The sequence below is a fragment of the Polypterus senegalus genome, chromosome 8 (genome assembly GCF_016835505.1).
Source record: "Polypterus senegalus isolate Bchr_013 chromosome 8, ASM1683550v1, whole genome shotgun sequence".
Taxonomy (NCBI): Eukaryota; Metazoa; Chordata; class Cladistia; order Polypteriformes; family Polypteridae; genus Polypterus; species Polypterus senegalus.
This window is the reverse complement of record NC_053161.1, coordinates 174,139,031-174,165,790: the sequence shown is the minus strand read 5'-3', so window position 1 is coordinate 174,165,790 and position 26,760 is coordinate 174,139,031. Positions and strand designations below refer to the sequence as shown.

The 26,760-nt window shown below is 41.0% G+C and overlaps 1 protein-coding gene across 1 annotated transcript in view; it reads left to right on the top strand.

Annotated features, from left to right (window-relative positions):
* Nucleotides 1-15,760, top strand: part of LOC120533398 (gastrula zinc finger protein XlCGF26.1-like) — a 126,837-nt gene extending 111,077 nt beyond the window's left edge. The window contains exon 5 of the mRNA XM_039760260.1: nucleotides 13,865-15,760. Coding sequence (XP_039616194.1) covers nucleotides 13,865-14,634 — 770 coding nt within the window. The 3' untranslated portion in view covers nucleotides 14,635-15,760. The remainder of the gene's footprint in view (nucleotides 1-13,864) is intronic.
* Nucleotides 15,761-26,760: the final 11,000 nt, after the last annotated feature.

Here is a 26,760-nt window from a genome sequence, read left to right as displayed (position 1 = left end):
TCCTTTTATAAGCTGAAATAAAATTCTTAAATTGTAACTGCCACGTAGCCACTGAAGTGTTGTAACCCTGGTGATGCAGAAGATTAGCGAAGTACATGATTTGCAAAGTGTTGTCTCAGTAACTGTCTTGCAAAACTAGCCATGGCTGAATTGCATAGCTTAAGCTAAATGGGGAGCCTGGGACTGTGGGTGTGCTGACAGTTCCTCTTATCTAAAGACTACCGTGTACTTCTGCACATAGTGATCTAATATGTCATCTTAAGCTACTTGCTAACTTTGCATGACCTCAAAGTGAACTGCCATATTTCCATTTTTGTTTAGTTAACAAGTTGGGTATAAAAAGAGGGAAACTCACTGCTGATGGGGAGCTGTCTGTAGCAAACTGAGCTGACCGCCGCTGTGGTCTCCTGCTCACTAAGAATAAAGAAATTGCTTTTTGCTTTGCAAGGTAGTTTTAGATCGATACTAAGTGTTTTGACTTTGATATCAATAACAGCTTTCAGACCGCAGTATTGGTACCAATAACAGTCATCCCTACATACCACCTGACCTCTCTCCTCTTATCAAGATCCTCTTTGACTAGAATATTCATGAAGGTTAGTAATTGGTTGCTACTTATCTGGTTTCTTTTCTTAGGATAACCCACTGCAGATTGGTCATCATGTTTCAGCTTGTTGGATCTTCCCTCCGCTCCCAAGATTGTTTCACATCTGATAATTTGAAATAAATAGTAATGTTACTGTCAGCATGCTATGAACGATCAATCTTTATATAAACCTTAACAGAGAGGGTGTTGTGAAATGACATTCAAGTGACTTCAGATCCAAGTGATGGAAGTTTTAATGAAGTTGATTCCTGTTCTTTTTACAGAGAAAAAGCTGATGTTTACTGGAACATCTCAATGGATCTGAAACAGGAGAGCTGTGATGTGGACACAATTATCATGGATATTAAGGAGGAGGACTGTGAGTTGGAGTCCATCTACCTTAAACAGGAAAGTCTGAATATTAAGGAGGAGAACTGTGAACTGCAGTCTGTGGGCATTAAAGAAGAAGCTGAAGAGAAGTTTGTCAGTATTGAGACGCTTAACCACACATATCTGGACAGTGCAAAAGAAAACAGCTCTTATGATGGGTGTCAAGATGTAGTGGTGACCTGGTTAGACTTTTCTCAAAGCAGAAACTCATCATCTCCAGAGACTTCTGTCAATGTGAAAACTGAATTGTTAGAGTCTGAAGCAAATTGGGCTAAGAAAACTACATCTGTTAGAGCTCAGAAAAATCAGCCACCATCTACAAAGAACTGTGGAAAAAGTAAGTGCAAAATAGAAAATGGGGAACTTTTAGGGTTGGGGTTTATGGGCTTGAAAGGTCGGGTCTTGCAGTTGTTATGAGAAATACTGTGTTTTATTGTGTGCTTAAATGTAGTTTGAGATTTCATCAATGTTTATGTAAGGTTTAGCAATTTTTCATGCAAAAGTCCTAAACATGTCCTTGGTAAAGAGTGCTATACAAATGTACAGCTGCAAAAGAAGGTTGTGAACCTTTTGGAATTTCCTGGATATCTGCTTTAATTCATCTTAACAATGTGGTCCGATCTTCAACTGTGCTCCAAATACAGGCCACCACAGTTGTCCTAAGCTAATAACTCACAAACAATTGGACAACTTCTTGTCAGTCCTGAACACATCATGTTAACATTCACAGTCCACTTTGTGACCCTCCTGTCTTTTCAAACTGGTTGACCCTTTTTTTTTTTTTTTTTAATTTATTTATTTATTAATTTTATTACAATCAATACATAGCAATCAAGTTTTAACAAAAAAAAAAGAATTATGCTAAGAACAGATCGATCCCCACCCTTGAGAGAGAGAGCAAGCCAAACGGTGTAAAATTTAAGGCTTTTAAAAATACCTAAATCAACAAATTCTATGTGCTTTATGAAATCATTTCAAAATATTACTGATTAGATCCTGCCATGTTTTGAAAAAGTCTGCACAGATCCTCTAACTGAGTATTTGATTTTTTCCAATTTTAAATAATATAACACATCAGTTTCCCACTGACTTAAAAAAGGAGAGTTTGGGTTCTTCCAGTTTATCAGAATAAGTCTGCGTGCCAACAGTGTAGTGAATGCAATCACAGTTTGTTTGTCTTTCTCCACTTTAAGACCCTCTGGAAGAACCCCAAACACAGCTGTTAATGGGTTAGGAGGGATTGTGAGTCCAAGACTGTCTGAGAGGTAATTAAAAATTTTTGTCCAGAATAATGTTAATTTGGAGCAGGCCCAGAACATGTGACCTAGTGAGGCTGGGGCTTGGTTGCAACGTTCGCAGGTTGGATCATGCCCTGGAAACATTTTGGAGAGTTTTAGTCGAGACAGATGTGCTCGATATATAATTTTGAGTTGTATAATTGTATGCTTTGCGCATATGGAGCTTGAGTGAATTCTCTGCATTGCTACTTTCCACTCCTTTTCTGATATATTAATTGAGAGGTCATTTTCCCAGTGTCCTCTTGGATCTTTGAAAGGAAGGGATTGTAAAAGGATTTTATATATTGTAGAGATGGAGTCTAACTCCTTGAAATTGAGCAATAATTTTTCCAGCGTGGATGAGGGTGCAAGATGAGGAAAATCTGGAAGGTTCTGTTTAACAAAGTTCCTGATTTGAAGATAGTGAAAGAAATTTGTAGCTGGAATGTTAAATTTGGAACGTAATTGTTCATAGGATGCAAAGACGTTGTCTATATAAAGGTCTCTAAGCAAGTTAATTCCAAATTTTTTCCAGATATTAAAAACTGCATATGTTTGTGAGGGTTGAAAGAGGTGGTTCTTTTGCAGGGGTGCCACAGAAAGAAGCTTCTCCGTCTTAAAATGCTTTCTACATTGGTTCCAGATTCTAAGTGAGTGGAGCACAATTGGGTTATTAGTGTATTGCCGATAACGTGTGTTTATTGGAGCACAAAGCAAGGAATTGACCCTTCTTTAATAGTAATGGCCTCCACCAATCTTTTCCTGTAGCTGCTGATCAGCCTTGAATTTTATTCCATAACTTCTCTCCATACCTTTTTGGTTCCTTTTATTCCTGAGGTCTTTTCTGATCAGTTCTCTTTATGTCAGGCCACAGCATCGCGTATCTCTTACTGGCCATTCAAGAACACCAATTTCCTTATGTTTAACTCTTTGTCTTTTTTGATTTCTTCCTGTGTTTGGTCTCATTGTCCCATGTCATGACTCCACTTCTGCTAAGCTTCTGCTATCCTAATGTTTTGCAGTCAGATTTCTTGATATTTTTAATTCACTGTCCCTTTGATCATGTTAAGCTCTGTAGGCTTTGAAGAAACAAGCAGGCCAACCCATGATCCTCCCTTCAGCTTGAGGCTTTAGTATCAATGTGCAGTTGTCTCCTACCTCCAAACATGATGTCATGTGTTTTGACAAAAGAGTTCAACGCTTTTCTCATTCATCTACAGAACATTGTCTGTTCTGGAACATCGAGGTAATATTTTACAAGTTTGAGATGTGCAGTGATGCTTTTGTTAGATTATAGTGATTTCCTTGGTGTTGTCCTTCTGTAAACAACATTCTCATATTCTGCTCTGAAAAATTAAAGGAACACTTTTTAATCCGAGCATAGCATCAAGTCAATGAAACATCTGGGCTATTGATCTGGTCAGTTAAGTAGCAATGGTGGTTGTTAATCAGTTTCAGCTGCTTTGGTGTTAATGAACTGAACAACAGTTACACTAGAGGGGTAACAATGAGATGACCCCCAAAACAGGAATGAATGGTTTTACAGGTGTAGAGAAGCCACTGACATTTATCTTTCCTAATCTGTTTTGTCACTCCTTTTGCATTTGGCTACAGTCAGTGCCACTACTGGTAGCATGAGGCCATATCTGGACCCTACAGAGTTGACACAGTTAGCCCAACTTCTTCAGGATGACACATCGATACGTGCCTGTCATTGCCAGAAGGTTTGCTGTGTCTCCCAGCACAGTCTCAAGGGCATGGAGGAGATTCCAAGAGACAGGCAGGCAGTTACTCTAGGAGAGCTGCACAAGGCCCCTCGTAGAAGGTCCTTAACCTATGAGCAGGACCCACCGGTATCTGCTCCTTTGGGCAAGGAGGAACAGGATGAGCTTACAAAATGACCTCCAGCAGGCAGGCCACTGGTGTGAATGTCTCTGACCAAACCATCAAAAACAGATTTCATGAGGATGGCATGAGAGCCTGATGTCCGCTAGTGGGCACCATGGAGCTCTATTGGCACTTGCCATAGAATACCAGAATTGGCAGGTCCACCTCTGGCGCCCTGTGCTTTTCACAAATGAGAGCAGGTTCACCCTTACGAGGTATCTGGATGAAACATTGAAGCACTGAATTGGAGCAACACCGTGAAGTGACCCGCTAACATCATTCTTGCATTGTAAAGTGAAAAAGGCTGTGTGTATGTGTTACTTTTGTGAGAGAGTGAGTTAAATGTAACTTTTGCTCCTGAAAACTTTGTGGTTACCGTTAAGGAGCCCTGAGGGTGTTTCATACCTTTTCTCTATTTGTTTTTCTTTTTCTTTTTTGCCATCTACACCAGAGCTAGTTCAATTTTTAGTAAAGGTACTTGTATTCAAACCTTTGTGTTTGTTGGTCAGAAGGCAGAGAAAGCTTTTGCAGTTGCCGGAAAGTCAGTAATTAACTGGTGTCGTGGCAGCAAACAGTAGAGTAACTGGGATTCCTTACTAGGAAGAAGTTAAACATTTGACACGATGCAGGACAGATTTAATGAAATTAATAAGAACTCTGCAGTGGGTAAATAAGAAGATTAAAGAAGCTGCAAATGTAAAATATAGCTAAATAAGTCATAGAAGACTAATTACCCCAAACTAACAGTAGGGCATTTAGAGTAAGAAGGCAGTCATTAAGAAAGATATCAGGGAAGCTAAAATGCAGTTACAGAGGAATATTACAGATAAGGCAAAAAGATGCACCAAAGAGATTTTTTCAGTAATTTAGTAATAAAAGAAAGGCCAAGGAGGTGAAGTACTGTAGATCTGGAACAATCAATGGGAATTGCAATTAATAGACGGTGAAACATCAAATGCACTAAACTTGTGAAAACTTCAGAAAAAAAAAACAAGTAAGCCAGTGGATAACATCCCAGGGTATCAGGGACTACTAAGGAGGTACTGAGAGATTTGGAAATTGTAGAGGGAGAAGTGCTGCTCAGATTAAATAGGCTGAACTCAAACAAATCACTAGGACCAGATATTTATCCTCAAGTACTTAAGGGGGTAAGTGAATACACATATAAACCTTTGACACTGTCAAAACGCAAAGGGAGAGCAGAAAAAGATTTCAGCATCCGCCCCATATATTATAACACTCAGTCTAAGAAAGTACTCTCTTGTTCCCCATCCAAAAAGGGACAAACTAAAGAGGGAAGGTGCTGGGTTCTTATAGAGGCAGGGGAGGAAGAGGTGGGTCCAAAATCAAAGAGCAGGAAATCATGTTGATGGGACGTGTAGCTAGGAAAGGGGTACAGGAACTGGAGGAAGCTTTTTAGGCTGATTTCTCCTGTGGTCATCTGCAGACAAGGGAGAACAAAGGATTGTGCACTTTGTCAAAGCTTGCTCGCGTATCTTGCCCTCGGTTAAGCCCTTAGCCTTCCTCCCAAGCGCATGTGTGTGACAACCCATATTTTTAGGAAGACATTGCACACTGGAAATTTCTGTTGACTAGAAAATGGAAAATATCTCATTTTACAAAAACAAAAGTGATTGGGATGATCCAAGCAGCTATAGGCCAGCAAGCTTAACACGGATCCCAGATAAATTAATGGAAGGAATTTATTAAGGAAAAGATTGAGCAAGACATGGAAAGAACAGTTTTACTGATCAGACCTCCCTCATCTGACATGTTATTTTGGCCCCACAGCTAACTTAATGCACCAGCTCTTCTTTTGTCACCATCCTTGTTTCAGTGCTGCTCCATTACTTTATCAAACAAATCACCAGGGCCAGATAATATTTACCCTCAAGTTCTTAAGGATGCTAGAGAGTACAGAGATTAAACCCCTGACACACATTTTTTGGAAGTCACTGTCCACTGGAGAGATACCGAAGGACTGGAAAATGGCAAATATCTTCTCATATAAAAAGGGTGACAGGGCAGATCCAAGCAACTATAGGCCAGTAAGCTTAATGTGCATCACAGGAAAATTAATGGAATGAATTATTAAAGATAAGATTGAGTAACACCTGGCAAGGACAGGAGTTTAACTAAACAGTCAGCATGGGTTCAGAAGAGGGAGGTCGTGTTTGACTAACATGATGGAATTCTATGAGGAGGCAGCAAAATGATATGATCAAAGTGGAGCAGATGAGATTATACAATACAGTACAATACAGTTTATTTTTGTATTGCCCAAAATCACACAGGAAGTGCCGCAATCGGCTTTAACAGGCCCTGCCTCGTGACAGCCCCCCAGCCTTGACTCTCTGAGAAGACAAGGAAAAACTCCCAAAAAAACATTGTAGGGAAAAATGGAAGAAACCTTGGGAAAGGCAGTTCAAGAGAGACCCCTTTCCAGGTAGGTTGGGCGTGCAGTGGGTGTCAAAAGAAGGGGGTCAATACAATACACAGAACAGAAAATTCTCAATACAGCATAAAAATAAAAATTTTAGAAGTACGGAGCAGAATTTAACAGTAGATGATATCACATAATAAGATTTAGATATTTTGACTTTCAGTAAGCATTTCATAAGGTGCCACGTGAGAGGGTGGGCATCAAACTAAAAAGTGGCAGTTCAGGGTGATGTTTGTAGGTGGGTGCAGAATTGGCTCAGACACAGGAAGCAGAGAGTGATGGTGAGAGGAACCTTATCAAAATGGCTGATAATTGGGTTATTGTAGGTGTCAGTGCTGGGGCCATTGCTATTTTTATTATATATAAATATTTGGATATGAATGTGAATAACAAGCTGGTTAAGTTTTCAGATGATACTAAGTTAGGTGGATTGGGAGTTAATTGAGAATCTGTTGAATCATTACAGAGAGACTTGGGCATATTTGGAAGACTAAATTTAATTTAAGAAAATGTAAAGTATTACACATAGGAAGTTAAATTGTATGGTTTGAATACACAATGGGCAGTCGGAAAATTCTAAGTACACTTGATGAGATGAATTTAGGAGTCATAGTGGACTCGTCTCTATCAACTTGCAGACAGTGTTCAGAAGCCATTAAGAAAGTTAACAGAATATCAGTTTATATAGCACCTTGATGTGTGGAGTAAAAGTCCAAGGAGGTCATGTTGAAGCCTCATAACACACTAGTGAAGCCTCATCTGGAGTCCTGTGCGCAGATTTGGTCTGCAGTCTACAAAAAATACAAAGCAGTGCTAGAAAAGTCCAGAGGAAAGCTAATTCTAGGGATGAGAGGTAGAATTATCAGAAAAGATTAAATGAGTTCAACCTTTTCAGTTTAAGCAAATGGAGATTAAGAGGAGGCATGAGTGTTTAACATCATTAAAGTAATTAGAGCAGTGGAGCCTGGCTGTTACTACAAAAACAGTTCAACAAGAACATTATGACACAGCTGGAAACTTGTTAAGGGATAATTCCACATTAAGATCTCTAGTGGAGTAAAAAACCCAGATAAGATTTCCACTGTCGATAAGATGGTTATTTATTTCTTTTTCAGTGGGGATCCCAGAAACACACCCAGCCTTGGCCCGACTCTCACACACTCCCTCACAGAGACAAAAAAGCAACTGGTAATAGAAATTTAAAGATTATTAAATGAAAATTATCCTACCCCAGTTCCCCTTACGGCGATATACAATAAACACAAATTCAACAATAACAAACCACTAACAAAAACCACACACGAACTCCATGAAAATGGCAACTGATGAAATGAAATGATGGCGGTAGGTAGTCCAGAGATCAGCACGCTGTATGTGAATGTAAAGGTCTGTCCTACTGGTATTTCCTGATGAGATGATGACATGTCAATGGGATCAGGAGCGCTCCTTTCTTTACAGGATGATAAAAAATCCTCGCACAGTCCTCATGCACCAGGAAGACACCAGACAGTCCATACACCCAAAACAGGAGATGATCTCCAAGAGAAAACACAAGTAGCAAAATGGTAAGGCAAACAGATAGGCAACTCCAGACACCAAACACAAAAGACTTTCTCCTCTGTTGAACTGGCCTTCTTTTAAATGTTGTGTCTGCCTCCTTGTACCCAGCAGCCCCTGCACCTTCAGCAGACAACCAATCAGAGGGACTGCTGGGAGATGAAATTTCATTCTCCAGTAGCACCTCTACACATTGAAGAGTTTTTCTTCACACAGAAAACAGCCACCATTACCAGGAAGTGTGTTGGAAAGTAGAACTTTAAGGGACTTTGTAAACTCAAACTGCTGTTGTTTTAGAGAGGTTAGGTGGATCAGATTGGCAAGAGTTGTTGGGCTGAATGGCCTTTTCTCATTAGATTTTTTTTGTAATATTTCCAATTTCTGTTTAGTCAAAGGAAAATAATTATGTAAGGCTGTCACTTTGTCCACCTTTCCTTTCTCTGTATGAAGATGGGGTCTACATCGTTTGTATGAAAATATTTTATATAAATAAATGTTATTGTTGCTGTCTCTGGCTGTTAGACTGATATCAATCAAGGTGACTCACGCACACTCAATTTAAGAAACTGAATAATACCCCCAGGCTACCGGCTGCAACACAAGCCCAAAAGATGATCGATCTTCTCCCATTGCTTAACAGTCAGAGACGTGCTCTTGTCATTGAATTCGGCCGCCTTCTTACTCCAAACCCACCTTTGCACATTGTGTCCATCAAGTTCTGTTTTGACTTTTATCAGTCCACAGGACTTGTTTGCAAAATGCATCGGGCTTGTTTAGATGTTCATCTACAAACTTCTGATGCTGAATTTTATGGTGAGGACACAGGAGAGGTTTTCTTCTGATGGCTCATACATAAAGGTCATATCTGTGGTGATGTCGCTGCAGCAGAAGGACAGTGCATTACAAGTCCATATTGTGACTACAAAACACCTTCATGAAGCTTTAGGGGTTTTGAATTGACTTTCTAGCAATCTAATGAGTAGTTGTTTTGGAAGTTGTTTTGGTTTTCCAGACTTCAACTTGACTTCTTCTGTTGCTGCTAACTGCCATTTCTTAATAATGCTACAAACTAAGGAAATGGCTCCTTGAAAACTCTTTGCTGTCTTCTTGTTGCCCTTTCCTGCTTTGTGACAATTCATTACTTTATTCGTCAGAGTGCTAGGCAGCTGCTTAGAGGAGCCCTTGGCTGCTGATTGCTGGGACAAGGTTTGAGGAGTCTGAGAATTGATACAGCTTTGACATTTGCATCACATGGCCATTCCTAATGATGAATGTGAACAAGCCAAAGCCATTAAGGATCTAATTTAAAGTCTGATATCTTGGGGGAGAAAAATGTTTTCCGAGACCTCTGATCACTTGTCGTGCCCATACATTAGTGGAGTACGACTTCCTTTTCTCATACTACATAACAAAAGTAATACACGAATCTTGTTTAAATTGCAGAAAAGAATGGTTTATATTTAACTTTGTGTCTATTGGAGATAAATTCATCTTCTATTGACTTAACTATTCACAGTAACAGTTATTTTGATCTGGGGGTCCCCACACTTTCACATGTCACTGTATATGAAATGTCACTTAAGTGTACGTCCCAGGTAATGCTATGTCTGAAAAGAACCGTCCTCTCGCCAGTATATATCGTATATCAATGTTATAGGACTTAAATGATGGAATTCTAAACTTTCTACTATAGAAAATGGCTGAGTATCTAAAATGATAAATTGCAATTATTTTTGAGTGATATATATATATTTTTTTTGTCCTGTCCTGATCATTTTTCTGGTTCTTTTCAAACCGTGCCATTACTGACAGCTAAGACACATTGGTTTCCTTAGCGGTTTTCCTGCTTTCACTGCATTGTTGAAAGTCGATGCACTCACCTGAGTGTTGTACCTACAAATGTCTCATGAAATAAGTTGCTCCAAATGTCTTTGCTTTAAATCCACCACAACTAACACCTAAATTTTTCATTTTAAACTTCACATATAACATTCCTATCACTTTTTAGATACTTTAAGATATTTCCGCACAGCGGTTATTATCTTCACCAGTTTCCACTCTGTGCACTCATTTCTACGCATGTCCTCAGATTAACACATTCCATGTCATGAAATCAGTAGACCAGTCAACCAACTGCAAGTCGATTTCACAATAAACAGCAAAATCTTGTCAATTTTAATTCAAGGCTGATTAATTTGTGTAACACTACTTTTTAATTCAGTTGTATTTATTGTTTATAGCGCTCTTCACTGAGTTTAGTCTTGGACTGCTTGATGTTTGCAGCCATAACAGAGATAATAATTACCACACGTGGACAAAATTGTTGGTACCCTTCAGTCAATGAAAGAAAAACTCACTATGGTCACAGAAATAACTTTAATCTGACAAAAGTAATAATAAATAAAAATTCTATGAAATTTAACCAATGAAAGTCAGACATTGATTTTTCAACCATGCTTCAACAGAATTATTTAAAAAAATAAACTCATGAAACAGGCCTGGACAAAAATGATGGTACCCCTAACTTAATATTTTGTTGCACAACCTTTTGAGGCAATCACTGCAATCAAACGATTCCTGTAACTGTCAATGAGACTTCTGCACTTCTCAGCAGGTATTTTGGCCCACTCCTCATGAGCAAACTGCTCCAGTGGTCTCAGGTTTGAAGGGTGCCTTTTCCAGACGGCATGTTTCAGCTCTTTCCAAAGATGCTCAATAGGATTGAGGTCAGGGCTCATAGAAGGCCACTTTAGAATAGTCCAATGTTTTCCTCTTAGCCATTCTTGGGTGTTTTTAGCTGTGTGTTGTCCTGTTGCAAGACCCATGACCTGCGACTGAGACCAAGCTTTCTGACACTGGCCAGCACATTTCTCTCTAGAATCCCTTGATAGTCTTGAGATTTCATTGTACCCTGCACAGATTCAAGACACCCTGTGCCAGATGCAGCAAAGCAGCCCCAGAACATAACAGAGCCTCCTCCATGTTTCACAGAAGGGACAGTGTTCTTTTCTTGATATGCTTCATTTTTCCGTCTGTGAACATAGAGCTGATGTGCCTTGGCAAAAAGTTCAATTTTTGTCTCATCTGTCCATAGGACATTCTCCCAGAATCTTTGTGGCTTGTCCACATGTAGTTTAACAAATTCAGTCTGGCATTTTTATGATTTGTTTTCAACAATGGTGTCCTCTTTGGTCGTCTCCCATGAAGTCCACTTTGGCTCAAACAACGACGGATGGTGCGATCTGACACTGATGTTCCTTGAGCTTGAAGTTCACCTTGGATCTCTTTAGAAGTTTTTCTGGGCTCTTTTGTTACCATTCGTATTATCCGTCTCTTTGATTTGTCATCAATTTTCCTTCTGCGGCCACGTCCAGGGAGGTTGGCTACAGTCCCATGGATCTTAAATTTCTGAATAATATGTGCAACTGTAGTCACAGGAACATCAAGCTGCTTCGAGATGGTCTTATAGCCTTTACCTTTGACATGCTTGTCTATAATTTTCTTTCTAATCTCCTGAGACAACTCTTTCCTTCGCTTCCTCTGGTCCATGTTGAGTGTGGTACACACCATGTCACCAAACAACACAGTGACTACCTGGAGCCCTATATATAGGTCCACTGACTGATTACAAGATTGTAGACACCTGTGATGCTAATAGGGGACACACCTTGGATTAACATGTCCCTTTGGTCACATTATTTTCAGTCTTTTCTAGGGGTACCATCATTTTTGTCCAGGCCTGTTTCATGAGTTTTTTTTTTTATTAATTCTGTTGAAGCATGGTTGAAAATCAATGTCTGACTTTCATTGGTTAAATTTCATAGAATTTTTATTTATTATTACTTTTGTCAGATTAAAGTTATTTCTGTGACCATTTTGAGTTTTTCTTTCATTGACTGAAGGGTACCAACAATTTTGTCTACACACATTAGAGCAAATAGACAGTAAAACCTGGCAAATTTTAGTTTACTTAATATAAATAGGTCCTGACAGTAGATACCTGTTAACATTATAATGGTGAGTATAAATGTCACCAGTGTGTCACAAAGCTTACCAGCCCTGGTGTCACCTGCCACTCACCTATAGAGCTGAAACACCAACAGCTGCGCTCTTCCTTGGTTTTCTAATCTTATTTTTCTCCGATGTCACATTAGCTTCTTTTGGCCTGGGCACTGAGGCGTCACTCATCCATTGTGCTGTTTTCCTTGGTGAATTAAAGAAGCCATTTTGTTGTTTGTTTTGGTGTAAAACAGTTTTAATTTAATTGTGCATAAATGTCAGGACACATTTTGATTATTGAAAGTGTCTTTTTCATGTTTGGCATAGCATTCTGTTTCATACAGTACTCTCCAAAATGGCTGAGACAAAGAAACATTTTTCTTTCATTTACCCTATTGCTCTACAGATGAAAAAATTACAAATTAAATAATTCATTAATTAAAGTCACATTACACATTTTCATTTAAAGGGGATTTGCAAACATTTCAGTCACACCCTGTAGAAATGACAGGAGTTTTTCTACATGGTCCCCTCTATTTCAGGGCACCGTAATGTGATTCCTTGGGTGTGTTTCATTGCTTTAGTTCTGTAGGCCTAAGACACTTCGGCTTGCTTCTACCCTTTTGTTTGTAGTGGTCATTGTTCAACATGAGGACAACACCTGTGCCAATGATAGTCAAAGAAGCCATTATGAGGCTGAAAAACAATAATAATACCATTAGAGACATCAGTAAAACGTTAGGATGACCTAAATCAAGTGTGTGGAATATCAATAAGAAGAAAGAATGCACAGGTGAGCTCAGTCATCACAAAGGGACAGATAGGCCAAGGAAGGCCACCACTGCTGATGACGGAAGATGTTGCTGCAGATTGCATTTTGATTACATCTTGTACATCCTGATACTAAGGATATTGCATGTATCTCTAACATTTTAAATTTACTACCCCATACAGATGGCATGATGTGTCTCAGGGTGACTGAGAGATTCCTCACCAGTCAGACAGTTCACACTGAAAAGCCGCCATCGCATACTAACCTATAGCTATTAAGACCTGTAAGAGAACTGGGATTGTGTGATTTCTGCATGATGGTCTCTGTAATGAAGTCACATGTTCAACACACACTTCAAAGATGATGACAGTAGGGAGTCAAAATCAGCTTATAATTAAGTCCTCATCATGAGCCAAAATGTCATTGTGATACATTAAAACTCACCACTTCTTGTGTAGCCTGTAAAACATCAGAATAGGAAATGTGCAATGAAATGAGATTATCTGTTTAGTTCGTTTTTCTGCCAGCTGTTTCTAAAATGCCAACACAAAGTCTGCTTGGGACCTACAAATGCTCAAAGCTTCTCAGAACTTTAAGCCAATTTAAATGCCAAGTTCTAGTTTTAAAAATCCGAACTTTTGTGTGAGAATTGGCTTACACATGTTGCCGAGCATAAGGAAGTTTTATATATGTGGCCCTGCTAAGTAGTTGTAATAGAGAACATAAAATTAATAAATTGAAGTTTTATAATTGCTTATGCTTATCAAAGGTTGTTCCTAATTTCAGCCATCATGTATTTAATGTGAGTTAATGTTAATAATAAGGCAGTGGATTGAAAATAAGCTCTTTTTTCCCCTTTTCTTTTGAACTTTGTACAGGAAACAAAGATAAGTGCTGTTTGGAATGTGGAAAAGAATTCTCTGGCAGGAGTGCTCTTCAGATCCACACTAGAGTTCACACCGGAGAGAAGCCATATTGCTGTACTGAATGTGGTAAACTGTTTTCACAAATGAGCGATCTTCAGAGACACACTAGAGTTCACACGGGTGAGAAGCCGTATTGCTGTACTGAATGTGGAAAACAGTTTTCACGTGTAAACCATCTGAAGAACCACACTAGAGTTCACACGGGAGAGAAGCCATATTGCTGTACTGAATGTGGTAAACAGTTTTCACTTCTTACCATTCTGAAAAACCACACTAGAGTTCACACTGGAGAGAAGCCATATTGCTGTAATGAATGTGGTAAACAGTTTTCACAAGTGATCAGTCTTCAGAAACACACTAGAGTTCACACAGGAGAGAATCCATATTGTTGTAATGAATGTGGTAAACAGTTTTCACAAATGATCAGTCTTCAGAACCACACTAGAGTTCACACCAGAGGGAAGCCATTTTGCTGTAATGTATGTGGTAAACAGTTTTCAAGAAAAAGTAACCTTCATAGTCACAAAAGAATTCACACAGGAGAGAAGCCCTATTGCTGTAATGAGTGTGGTAAACGGTTTTCACAAATAGACCATCTTCACAAACACATTAGAGTTCACAGAGGAGAGAAGCCATATTCCTGTAATGAATGTGGTAAAACGTTTTCAGAGATGGGCAGTCTTCAGAGACACACTAGAGTTCACAACAGAATAAAGGTAGCAGTTCAAAAATCAGTCCAGAGAAACAAGCAACCTTCAGGACTCGAGAGTGAGGTTTACTCCTGTCTTGAAAAGTAAGCAAACTAAATTTACAGGGAGTGCAGAATTATTAGGCAAGTTGTATTTTTGAGGAATAATTTTATTATTGAACAACAACCATTTTCTCAATGAACCCAAAAAACTCATTAATATCAAAGCTGAATATTTTTGGAAGTAGTTTTTAGTTTGTTTTTAGTTTTAGCTATTTTAGGGGGATATCTGTGTGTGCAGGTGACTATTACTCTGCATAATTATTAGGCAACTTAACAAAAAACAAATATATACCCATTTCAATTATTTATTTTTCCAGTGAAACCAATATAACATCTCCACATTCACAAATATACATTTCTGACATTCAAAAACAAAACAAAAACAACTCAGTGACCAATATAGCCACCTTTCTTTGCAAGGACACTCAAAAGCCTGCCATCCATGGATTCTGTCAGTGTTTTGATCTGTTCACCATCAACATTGCGTGCAGCAGCAACCACAGCCTCCCAGACACTGTTCAGAGAGGTGTACTGTTTTCCCTCCTTGTAAATCTCACATTTGATGATGGACCACAGGTTCTCAATGGGGTTCAGATCAGGTGAACAAGGAGGCCATGTCATTAGTTTTTCTTCTTTTATACCCTTTCTTGACAGCCACGCTGTGGAGTACTTGCACGCGTGTGATGGAGCATTGTCCTGCATGAAAATCATGTTTTTCTTGAAGGATGCAGACTTCTTCCTGTACCACTGCTTGAAGAAGGTGTCTTCCAGAAACTGGCAGTAGGACTGGGAGTTGAGCTTGACTCCATCCTCAACCCAAAAAGGCCCCACAAGTTCATCCTTGATGATACCAGCCCAAACCAGTACTCCACCTCCACCTTGCTGGCGTCTGAGTCGGACTGGAGCTCTCTGCCCTTTACCAATCCAGCCACGGGCCCATCAAGACTCAGTCTCATTTCATCAGTCCATAAAACCTTAGAAAAATCAGTCTTGAGATATTTCTTGGCCCAGTCTTGACGTTTCAGCTTGTGTGTCTTGTTCAGTGGTGGTCGTCTTTCAGCCTTTCTTACCTTGGCCATGTCTCTGAGTATTGCACACCTTGTGCTTTTGGGCACTCCAGTGATGTTGCAGCTCTGAAATATGGCCAAACTGGTGGCAAGTGGCATCTTGGCAGCTGCGCTTGACTTTTCTCAGTTCATGGGCAGTTATTTTGCCTTGGTTTTCCACACGCTTCTTGCGACCCTGTTGACTATTTTGAATGAAACGCTTGATTGTTCGATGATCACGCTTCAGAAGCTTTGCAATTTTAAGAGTGCTGCATCCCTCTGCAAGATATCTTACTATTTTTGACTTTTCTGAGCCTGTCAAGTCCTTCTTTTGACCCATTTTGCCAAAGGAAAGGAAGTTGCCTAATAATTATGCACACCTGATATAGGGTGTTGATGTCATTAGACCACACCCCTTCTCATTACAGAGATGCACATCACCTAATATGCTTAATTGGTAGTAGGCTTTCGAGCCTATACAGCTTGGAGTAAGACAACATGCATAAAGAGGATGATGTGGACAAAATACTCATTTGCCTAATAATTCTGCACTCCCTGTATGTTGGCAAATTAATCTCTGAGAGAAAACATATTGCTGATTGGAATGTGGCACCAGAATTCACACCGGAGAAAAGTACAACTGAACTGTCCTGACTAAAGAGTGAGGTTCACTCCTGCCTGGACAGTAAGCACATGTAACTGAATGGAATCCATCCTAATTGGTGTTGTGTCAAAAACAAATCAACACAGAGGTGAATAAGAAGTTTATATCCTTTTTCATTTTACTGAAACAAAATAAAGCACAGGGCATCATACAAACCGCTTCTCACCAAAGCCCCTACAGCCTCTACCATGTGCCTAGCTCTGTTTTTTATAACATACATATTACGTATAGAACTATTTATAATATACACATTTCATCAGAAAAGAACTCTTTACAATATACATAACCTCACATAATAAATCATAGTTCAGTTATATAATATATATTTTTATATAGCAAAAAATAAAATACCTTTCCAGAAACTAAAAAAAACAAAACAGGGTGCCATACACACAGCTTCTCGCCAATGTTTATTAAATAATAAATCAACTTAGTTACTAATAATTACAAACACAAACTATTAATTCAATATAAATAAAATGTAAAATAAAAATGAAAATCCAAAGTATCCATATGGTCATGTTGTACATCATGCTGAATTATATTAAAACGCTGTGATATCACACTACAAGAAGAAATGCTGTTTTTTTAAAATGTAGTTTTGTTTTGTTTGTTTGCTTTTGATAATAAAACGGACAAAGACTGTATATAAGAACTCAGTTGGAGGAGCACATTAGTTATTTAACACTTGAGAATTACCAAATAATATTCATGTCAAATCAATAGAATAAAATTAGAAAAGGCTTGGAGAGAGCAGACTTAACCAGTACAGCATCCACCATCACCTGAGGGTGCCTGCAGTCTGTGGGGAGTCGCATTAATTATCATTTGTACTACAAAATACCATTGGTATGAAACTAAGGACACAAACAATTGATTTTGGGGAAATTCATAACTAAAAGCTACAACAAAATAAATAAAAAATCAGAATACACTTTGCTACACATACACACCCCAAGAAAATTTGGAGGAATTCATCTTCAGAAGCCATATTGCTGTACTGGAGTCTCACAAATTAGAACCTTCTGGGCCACAAAAGAATTCAGACTGGGTGCCACCTCCAGAAGTGGACTTAGTTGGAGAAGATCTACATCAGGGCCATCAACCCCTTTATCTTGGCGTCCCACCCCAAAGAATTTAAATGTTCTGAAGTTCCCCTTTTTTATTTTGGTGTTAAATTGTTAATTCCTGAACTGTTATCCTGTAAAAGTAATGCTGGAATTTTTTTTTCCTACCCAGAAAAATATTCTTTCAGAGAGCTTTCATAAGGTACTAGCAATGGTAACCTGTCTCAGATGTGTTTTAGAATGAATTTCAAAAGGATTTGATATGTTATGACTGTTAGACACTGATAGTTTGTCACCTGGAGGAGGTCACTTCACCTGCTTGTGCTAATAGTGAAAAAACAAAAGAAATGTAAGCAATCATGTCTCACATGTTGTAAGTCACCTTGGCATCAGTCACATCATAATAATAATAATTACAAGAAAGTTTAGTAAAATAACACCCTCGGCCAAAAGGGGTTTCCTGTTCCCGAGAGACTTTGCATTCTGGTCTCTTGATTTACTTACAGTGTGCTTTCTTGTTTGTTAGTGTAAATTGTTTGTTGCTTTGAATAAATTACAAAACCTTCAAATTCTCCAGTCTGTCATCTCCAGTCATCTGACGGTGACTCCTGCACTCTACTTTCTGTTGGCCAAACCCTGTGAATTAGCACATTCATCAGAGGTCAATGAAACCCCTCTTTTACATGGTCTTTCGAGTCAGAAGCTAAACAGTCTGACTGAAACCTAAATGGCCAAGGCAGTGTGTGCCGAGGAGCCTAATCTCGTCTTCAGTGAACTGGGCATCGATGCAGAAGAGAACATCTGAGCTGATATCTCCACATTCAGCCAAGCACCAACTCACACACTGCAGACAACCCATTTGTGGGTGCCGCTATGGGCTTTCAGACAACGGGCTCCATGCCGTAAGCTTGCAGAACTTGGCCGAGGCTGCTGAGAGACTAAGAGTGCAGCTCACCATTCAGACTGGGTTGTGAGATACTGTCCTTAGAGAAGTGACGTGCCCTCCATCTTGAGCTCCAAGGAAAGTGCTGGTAGCAAACCGAGAAGTGCAGTTAAGTAACCGATCAGTTAAATCAGCAGCAACACATTCAGTGGATGTAAAGCTTTAATCCGACTCTGTTTTTCCCCCCATCGAGAAAAGTGAGGAAAAGAAATGCGCTGAACTGGAGGAGATTAGGATTTTATATTTAATGAGTAATGTAGTAAATTTAATTTAAGTAACGTTTCCCAGCACTGGTCGCATATGAACATTTGTTTTTGTATCTGGGGTATCATCTCTGGAATGAATGGTGGAAATAAACTGTCTGCCTAAACAACTGGCTGAATAAATATTCTGAAACACAATAATGCCTTATTTTTCTTCTTTATATTATTTTAAAGACAGAATTATTGACATAACCAATTAAAGTGCCAACTAATTTGCATTGTTGTGTGGCTCAAAATTAATAATAAATAAAAATCCTACTTTGAGCCATTGACTGATTAGTGTGTCACTGTTTGTTCATTTGTTTCGGTTACACAAAACTGTTCAATAAACAAACTAAAATACAGTAATTTAATATACAACCCCAGTTCCAATGAAGTTGGGACATTGTGTAAAACGTAAATAAAAACAGAATACAATGATTTGCAAATCCTCTATTCAATTGAATACACTACGAAAACAAGATATCGAATGTTCAAACTGATAAACTTTACTGCTGTTTTGCAAATCTTCACTCATTTTGAATTTGATGTCTGCAACACATTCCAAAAAAGCTGGGCCAGGGCCATGTTTACCACTGTGTTATATCACCTTTCCCTTTAACAACACTCAATAAGCGTTTGGGAACTGAGGACACTAATTGTTGAAGCTGTGTAGGTGGAATTCTTTCCCATTCTTGCTTGATGTACAACTTCAGTTGCTCAACAGTCCGGGGTCTCCATTGTCGCATCGCTTCATAATGCGCCACACATTTTCAATGGGAGGCAGGTATGGACTGCAGGCAGGCCAGTCTAGTACCCGCACTCTTTTACTACGAAGCCACGCTGATGCTGCCACCGCCATGCTTCACTGTGGGGACTGTATTGGACAAGTGATGAGCAGTGCCTGGTTGTCTCCACACATACAGCTTAGAATTAAGGCCAAAAAGTTCTATCTTGGTCTCATCAGACCAGAGAATCTTATTTCTCACCATCTCAGAGTCCTACAGGTGTCTTTTAGCAAACTCCATGCGGGCTGTCATGTGTCTTGCCTCTCCTCAGTGTGTGGAGACAACCAGGCACTGCTCATCACTTGTCCAATACTGTCCCCACAGTTTAGCATGGCGGTGGCAGCATCATGCTGTGGGGGCCAAGTACAGGGATATCCTGGACAAAAACCTCCAGAGTGCTAAGGACCTCAGACTGGGCCGAACGTTTACCTTCCAACAAGACAATGACCCTAAGCACACAGCTAAAATAACGAAGGAGTGGCTTCACAACAACTCTGTGACTGTTCTTGAATGGCCCAGCCAGAGCCCTGACTTAAACCCAATTGAGCATCTCTGGAGAGACCTAGAAATGGCTGTCCACCAACGTTTACCATCCAACCTGACAGAACTGGAGAGGATCTGCAAGGAGGAATGGCAGAGGATCCCCAAATCCAGGTGTGAAAAACTTGTTGCATCTTTCCCAAGAAGACTCACGGCTGTATTAGCTCAAAAGGGTGCTTCTACTAAATACTGAGCAAAGGGTCTGAATACTTGGGACCATGTGATATTTCAGTTTTTATTTTTTAATAAATCTGCAACAATTTCAAAAATTCTTTTTTTGTCTGTCAATATGGGGTGCTGAGTGTACATTAATGAGGGAAAAAATTCATTTAAATGATTTTAGCAAATGGCTGCAATATAACAAAGAGTGAAAAATTGAAGGGGGTCTGAATACTTTCCGTACCCACTGTATGTTGCTCCAAAACCTGTATGTACCTTTCAGCATTAATGGTGCCTTCACAGATGGGCAAGTTACCCATGCCACGGGCACTAACACACCCCGATACCATCACAGATGCCGGCTTTTGAACTTTGCGCTGATATCAATCTGGATGGTCCTTTTCCTCTTTGGCCTGGAGGACACGACGTCCATAATTTCCAAAAACAATTTGAAATGTGGACTCGTCAGACCACAGCACACTTTTCCACTTTGCGTCAGTCCATCTCAGATGAGCTCGGGCCCAGAGAAGCCGGCGGCATTTCTGCGTGTTGTTGATATATGGCTTTCACTTTGCATGGTAGAGTTTCAACTTGCACTTGTAGACGTAGCGATGAACTGTGTTAACTGACAGTGGTTTTCTGAAGTATTCCTGAGCCCACATGGTAATATCTTTTACAGAATGATGTCGATTTTTAATGCAGTGCCGCCTGAGGGATCGAAGGTCACGGGCACCCGGTGTTGGTATTCAGCCTTGCCACTTACGTGCAGAGATTTCTACAGATTCTCTGAATCTTTTGATGATATTAAGGACAGTAGATGATGAGAAACGTTGTTCTTAAACTGCTGGACTATTTGCCCACGCAGTTGTTCCCAAAGTGGTGAACCTCGTACCATCCTTGCTTGTGAACGACTGAGCCTTTTGGGGATGCTCCTTTTATACCCAATCATGACAAACACCTGTTTCCAATTAACCTGTTCACCTGTGGAATGTTCAAAACAGGTGTTTTTTGAACGTTCCTCAACTTTCCCAGTCTTTTGCTGCCCCTGCCCCAGCTTTTTTGGAATGTTTTGCAGGTATCAAATTCAAAATGAGTGAAGATTTGCAAAACAACAATAAAGTTTATCAGTTTGAACATTAGACATCTTGTCTTTGTAGTGAATTCAATTGAATATAGGTTGAAAAGGATTTGCAAATCATTGTTTTCTGTTTTTATTTACGTTTTACACAACGTCCCAATTTCATTGGAATTGGGGTTATACATAGGCAACAGATTATTAAAACTTTTGTATTAGAAAATAGTCAATGAGTTATGTCTGCTTTACAGAAAAATATTAACTGGTTGAAGGAAATGTGACAAATTGCAATTAATACACAGTGACTTTAAGATTACAAATTTGAACTAAGCGATTAATTGCAATTGAATTTTTTAATCAGTTGTCCTCATGCAAACCCATAATTTAGAGCCATTACAAATGATGAAAATCATAAAAAATGTGTACAATATACAGAGCCGTTTCTTGCTCTATGAAGACTCTACAGAAGCAGAGGGGCCATCGCAGCCACTAAGGGTCCGCCAAGCTGCAAGTTCAGCCTCAGTATATTTGGGGAGTATGAACATTACCTGTCTGTTTGTAGCCAGCTAAGCCCCATCGTGTGTTTAATGAAGCACTTATATGCTTACAATTAAACATTTGATTTAAACAAAACTCAGCTGCAGTAGCGGGAAAGCTTTGGCTTGTGTTTGTGGGGTAATCAATTCAAAAATCAATGATTATCAGTAGACAGTCGTGTCGCGCAATGAGTGACGTCTACCGACAGGTATGATGGGAAGACTCACTGAGAGTCAGGAGGAAAATAACGGAGGGAAAGTCACACTGACACCTAAGATGGCATGAAAAACAGCTTATCAGAAAAAACCTGAAGGGGGAATATGTGCACAGAATAAAGATAAAGCATTTGTTAACGATGACGCAATGGATCAGAGGTGGAAAGTAACAAAGTAAAACAACTTCGTTACTGTGCTCAAGTAGAATTTTTCACGTAGGTTATCTGTATCTTGTGTGTTTTATTTGTTTGAGACTTTTTACTTGAACTCACTGCATTTCAAAGGAAAAAAAAATCTGTGTTCCCAACAATAAAAATAAACATCCGTAACTTGCTATGTTGCCAACAATTTTCTGTGTCTGAAAAACAGGACAATATAGGTCAGATAATTGTAATAAATGGTACTATCCCATAATATTTATTTGCACATTATATGTCTTTGATTTCTATGCATATAAAACATTAAGCGTACGGGAGAGAAGTGAAAGGAACAGAAACTGGTGATTTAAACAGCGAGGATATCGTGATACCAATGCGAAGCAACATTGGGTTTTCTGCCTAACTCTGCGCTGTCTGTACAATGTGGCCGCAGAGAGCTTAAACAACTCGGCACATCCAGATAAGAAATGACAAGGGGTGAGCGTGCTTTCTTGAAGGCTTTTACTGGCGTACCTCGTTGTAAACTGAAATATATACAAAAGAAACATACAGGTATTTACAGGTGTACAATCAAAAACAATAAAGAATGATTTACAAAGCAGTACAGGTACATAGCAGACAGTGTACATTAAACAATAAAGCTTTAAAAGACACTTACAAGGCGAGTCGGATCAAGACAAAGAGAAGCACATAGACAGAGGTTCAAATTGCTGCGTACCACTTATATACCCTAAGGATACGTTTCGGACATGACCGAAACAAGAGATTAAGGGGTGCCTACGTGAGAGACATGGGGTATATTGTACTCAAATGTTTATTATGGGACCTACGTGCTTTACGTGAGTTTCATAGACTTTTATAGCACCACTGTGAGTGTGGGACGTGACTGACTGGTGTGTTAATAAATGGCAAGATGAAGGGGGAGCACAGCTCAACAAATAACAGTCTCAACTAACAAGATGTGGGGCAGAACACTCCCCGTCTGATATAATAACATTATATCACTAAACAGTAAGAAGAGGCAAGCATTGTGTTAACTTATCCATTTTCTAGTAGAAAGATTTTTGTGATACGCCTGATAGAGTTTCTGGAGATGCCTTGAGAGGCAGTATTAACTTCTATTTTTTGTTCTGTACCATCACTGCTAGGGAATACCAAGGTGACAAATCCTATAGGCCATTTATTGCGTGATAGTGGAATCTTCCTCAACAACACCTCCTATTTGTATATTTCTGGATCGGCAAGTCCATTTGCGCCTGCTCTGCAAAGCGGAAAGGCATTCAAGTCTCCAGCATGTCCAAAATTCATGAATGAGCACATCACTGGATTGAGGGATGTAATCATTAAACATCCTTTTCAGAGATATTGTGCCAAGGTGTTCTGGGAATTTAATGGATGTTTCAGGCGGTGGCGTAGCTCGAGTTCATGCCGCACGGGGCGGGGCAGCGCTTCGATTTGCCGCCCTCCAACATATCTCAATATGTTAACCAATTTAAATAGAAAATTAAAATGACGTATGGAGAAAATTTAAGATAAATTTTGCATAGATGTATTCATCTATAGAGAAACAGGAATAATGTTTGACATATAATTATTTATAAGCATCAACTAGACAAGAATATCGTATAGAGGCACTGATAAGCGTTTTCTGCGCAGAGCAAGAACATATTCGGATTGACAACAAAATGAAATTATAAATTTTAAATTAGTTGTTTATCTTCCTAGAAATTATTATCAGTGTAATGTTTGTTTATTTTTGTTATAAACATATTTATATGATTTTTATTTTTGCCTCATAAATTTAAGCTGCTATTTCTGATGCCATCACAGAAGGACAGTCTGAAAAGTTTTTTTGAAGCGTTTGCGGATAAGAATCAGAGAATTTTACTGTTTTCATTCATGAGTGATATTTTTCCGAACCCTGCTGCTTACACACGAGTTGTACTGAGCCTTTTGGCCAATAATGTTGCCTCCAAAAATGTCCCACCCGTGGCGGACTGACCCCTCCGCTCGCCCCTAGCTACGCCACTGGTTTCAGGCAATTCACAACACAGCGATGCTGAACGTTTTCTCACCCACTGTGATGATATCTCACACTACCACCTGGTGGAATCTTCCAGATTTACATAAAGTACGCGCACAAGTATAAACAGTGCAACGCTTGCGTCATGTCGCGTCAGGTATAAGCCTGGCCTAAATGAAATTACAAGCTTAACATCCATCCATCCATCCATTCTCTTCCGCTTATCCGAGGTCGGGTCGCGGGGGCAGCAGCTTAAGCAGAGAGGCCCAGACTTCCCTCTCCCGCCACTTCTTCCAGCTCTTCCGGAGAATCCCAATGCTCCCAGGCCAGCCGGGAGACATAGTCCCTCCAGCGTGTCCTGGGTCTTCCCCGGGCCTCCTCCCGGTTGGACGTGCCCGGAACACCTCACCAGGGAGGCGTCCAGGAGGCATCCTGATCAGATGCCCGAGCCACCTCATCTGACTCCTCTCGATGTGGAGGAGCAGCGGCTCTACTCTGAGCCCCTCCCGGATGACTGAGCTTCTCACCCTATCTTTAAGGGAAAGCCCAGACACCCTGCGGAGGAAACTCATTTCAGCCGCTTGTATTCGCGATCTCGCTCTTTCGTCACTACCCATAGCTCATGACCATAGGTGAGGGTAGGAAGGTAGATCGACTGGTAAATTGAGAGCTTTGCCTTACGGCTCAGCTCCTTTTTCACCACGACAGACCGATGCAGAGCCCGCATCACTGCGGATGCCGCACCGATCCGCCTGTCGATCTCACACTCCATTCTTCCCTCACTCGTGAACAAGACCCCGAGATACTTGAACTCCTCCACTTGGGGCAGGATCTCTCCCCCAACCCTGAGAGGGCACTCCACCCTTTTCCGCTGAGGACCATGCTCTCGGATTTGGAGGTGCTGATTCTCATCCCAGCCGCTTCACACTCAGCTGCGAACCGATCCAGAGAGAGCTGAAGATCACGGCCTGATGAAGCAAACAGGACAACATCATCTGCAAAAGCAGTGACCCAATCCTGAGTCCACCAAACCGACCCCTTCAACACCCTGGTTGCGCCTAGAAATTCTGTCCATAAAAGTTATGAACAGAATCGGTGACAAAGGGCAGCCCTGGCGGAGTCCAACTCTCACTGGAAACGGGCTCGACTTACTGCCGCAATGCGGACCAAGCTCTGACACCGGTTGTACAGAGACCAACAGCTCTTATCAGGGGTCCGTACCCCATACTCCCGAGCACCCCCACAGGATTCCCGAGGGACACGGTCGAATGCCTTTTCCAAGTCCACAAAACACATGTAGACCGGTCGGGCAAACTCCCATGCACCCTCCAGGACTCTGCTAAGGGTGAAGAGCTGGTCCACTGTTCCGCACCAGGACGAAAACCACACTGTTCCTCCTGAATCCGAGGTTCACTATCCGACGGACCCTCCTCTCCAGAACCCCGAATAGACTTTTCCAGGGAGGCTGAGGAGTGTGATCCCTCTATAGTTGGAACACACCCTCCGTCCCCTTTTAAAGAGGGGACCACCACCCCGGTCTGCCAATCCAGAGGCACTGTCCCGATGTCCATGCGATGTTGCAGAGACGTGTCAACCAAGACAGTCCTACAACATCCAGAGCCTTAAGGAACTCCGGCGATCTCATCCACCCCGGGCCCTGCCACCAAGGAGTTTTTGACCACCTCGGTGACTTCAGTCCCAGAGATGGGAGAGCCCACCTCAGAGTCCCCAGGCTCTGCTTCCTCATTGGAAGGCATGTTAGTGGGATTGAGGAGGTCTTGAAGTACTCCTCCCACCGACCATAACGCCCGAAGTCGAGGTCAGCAGCGCACCATCCCCACCATATACGGTGTTGACACTGCACTGCTTCCCTCCTGAGACGCCGGACGGTGGACCAGAATCTCCTCGGCCGTCCAAAGTCGCTCTCCATGGCTCTCCAAACTCCTCCCATGCCCGAAGTTTTGCCTCAGCAACAACCGGCGCTCCGCTTGGCCTGCCGGTACCTATCAGCTGCCTCCAGAGACCCACAGGACAAAAAGTCCTATAGGACTCCTTCTTCAGCTTGACGGCATCCCTCACCGCCGTGTCCACCAACGGGTTCGGGATTGCCGCCACGACAGGCACCACCACCTTGCGGCCACAGCTCCGTCAGCCGCCTCAACAATAGAGGCACGGAACATGGCCCATTCGACTCAATGTCCCCACCTCCCTCGGGACGGGTTGAAGTTCTGCCGGAGGTGGGAGTTGAAGCTACTTCTGACAGGGGACTCTGCCAGCCGCTCCCAGCAGACCCTCACAACACGCTTGGGCCTACCAGGTCTGACCGCATCTTCCCCACCATCGAAGCCAACTCACCACCAGGTGGTGATCAGTTGACAGCTCCGCCCCTCTCTTCACCCGAAAGTGTCCAAGACATATGGCCGCAAGTCCACGACACGACCACAAAGTCGATCATCGACCTGAGGCCTAGGGTGTCCTGGTGCCAAGTGCACATATGAACACCCTTATGCTTGAACATGGTGTTCGTTATGGACAATCCGTGACGAGCACAGAAGTCCAATAACAAAACACCGCCGGGTTCAGATCGGGGCCATTCCTCCCAATCACGCCCTTCCAGGTCTCACTGTCATTGCCCACGTGAGCATTGAAGTCTCCCAGCAAAACGAGGGAATCCCCAGAAGGTATGCCCTCTAGCAACCCTCCAGAGACTCCAAA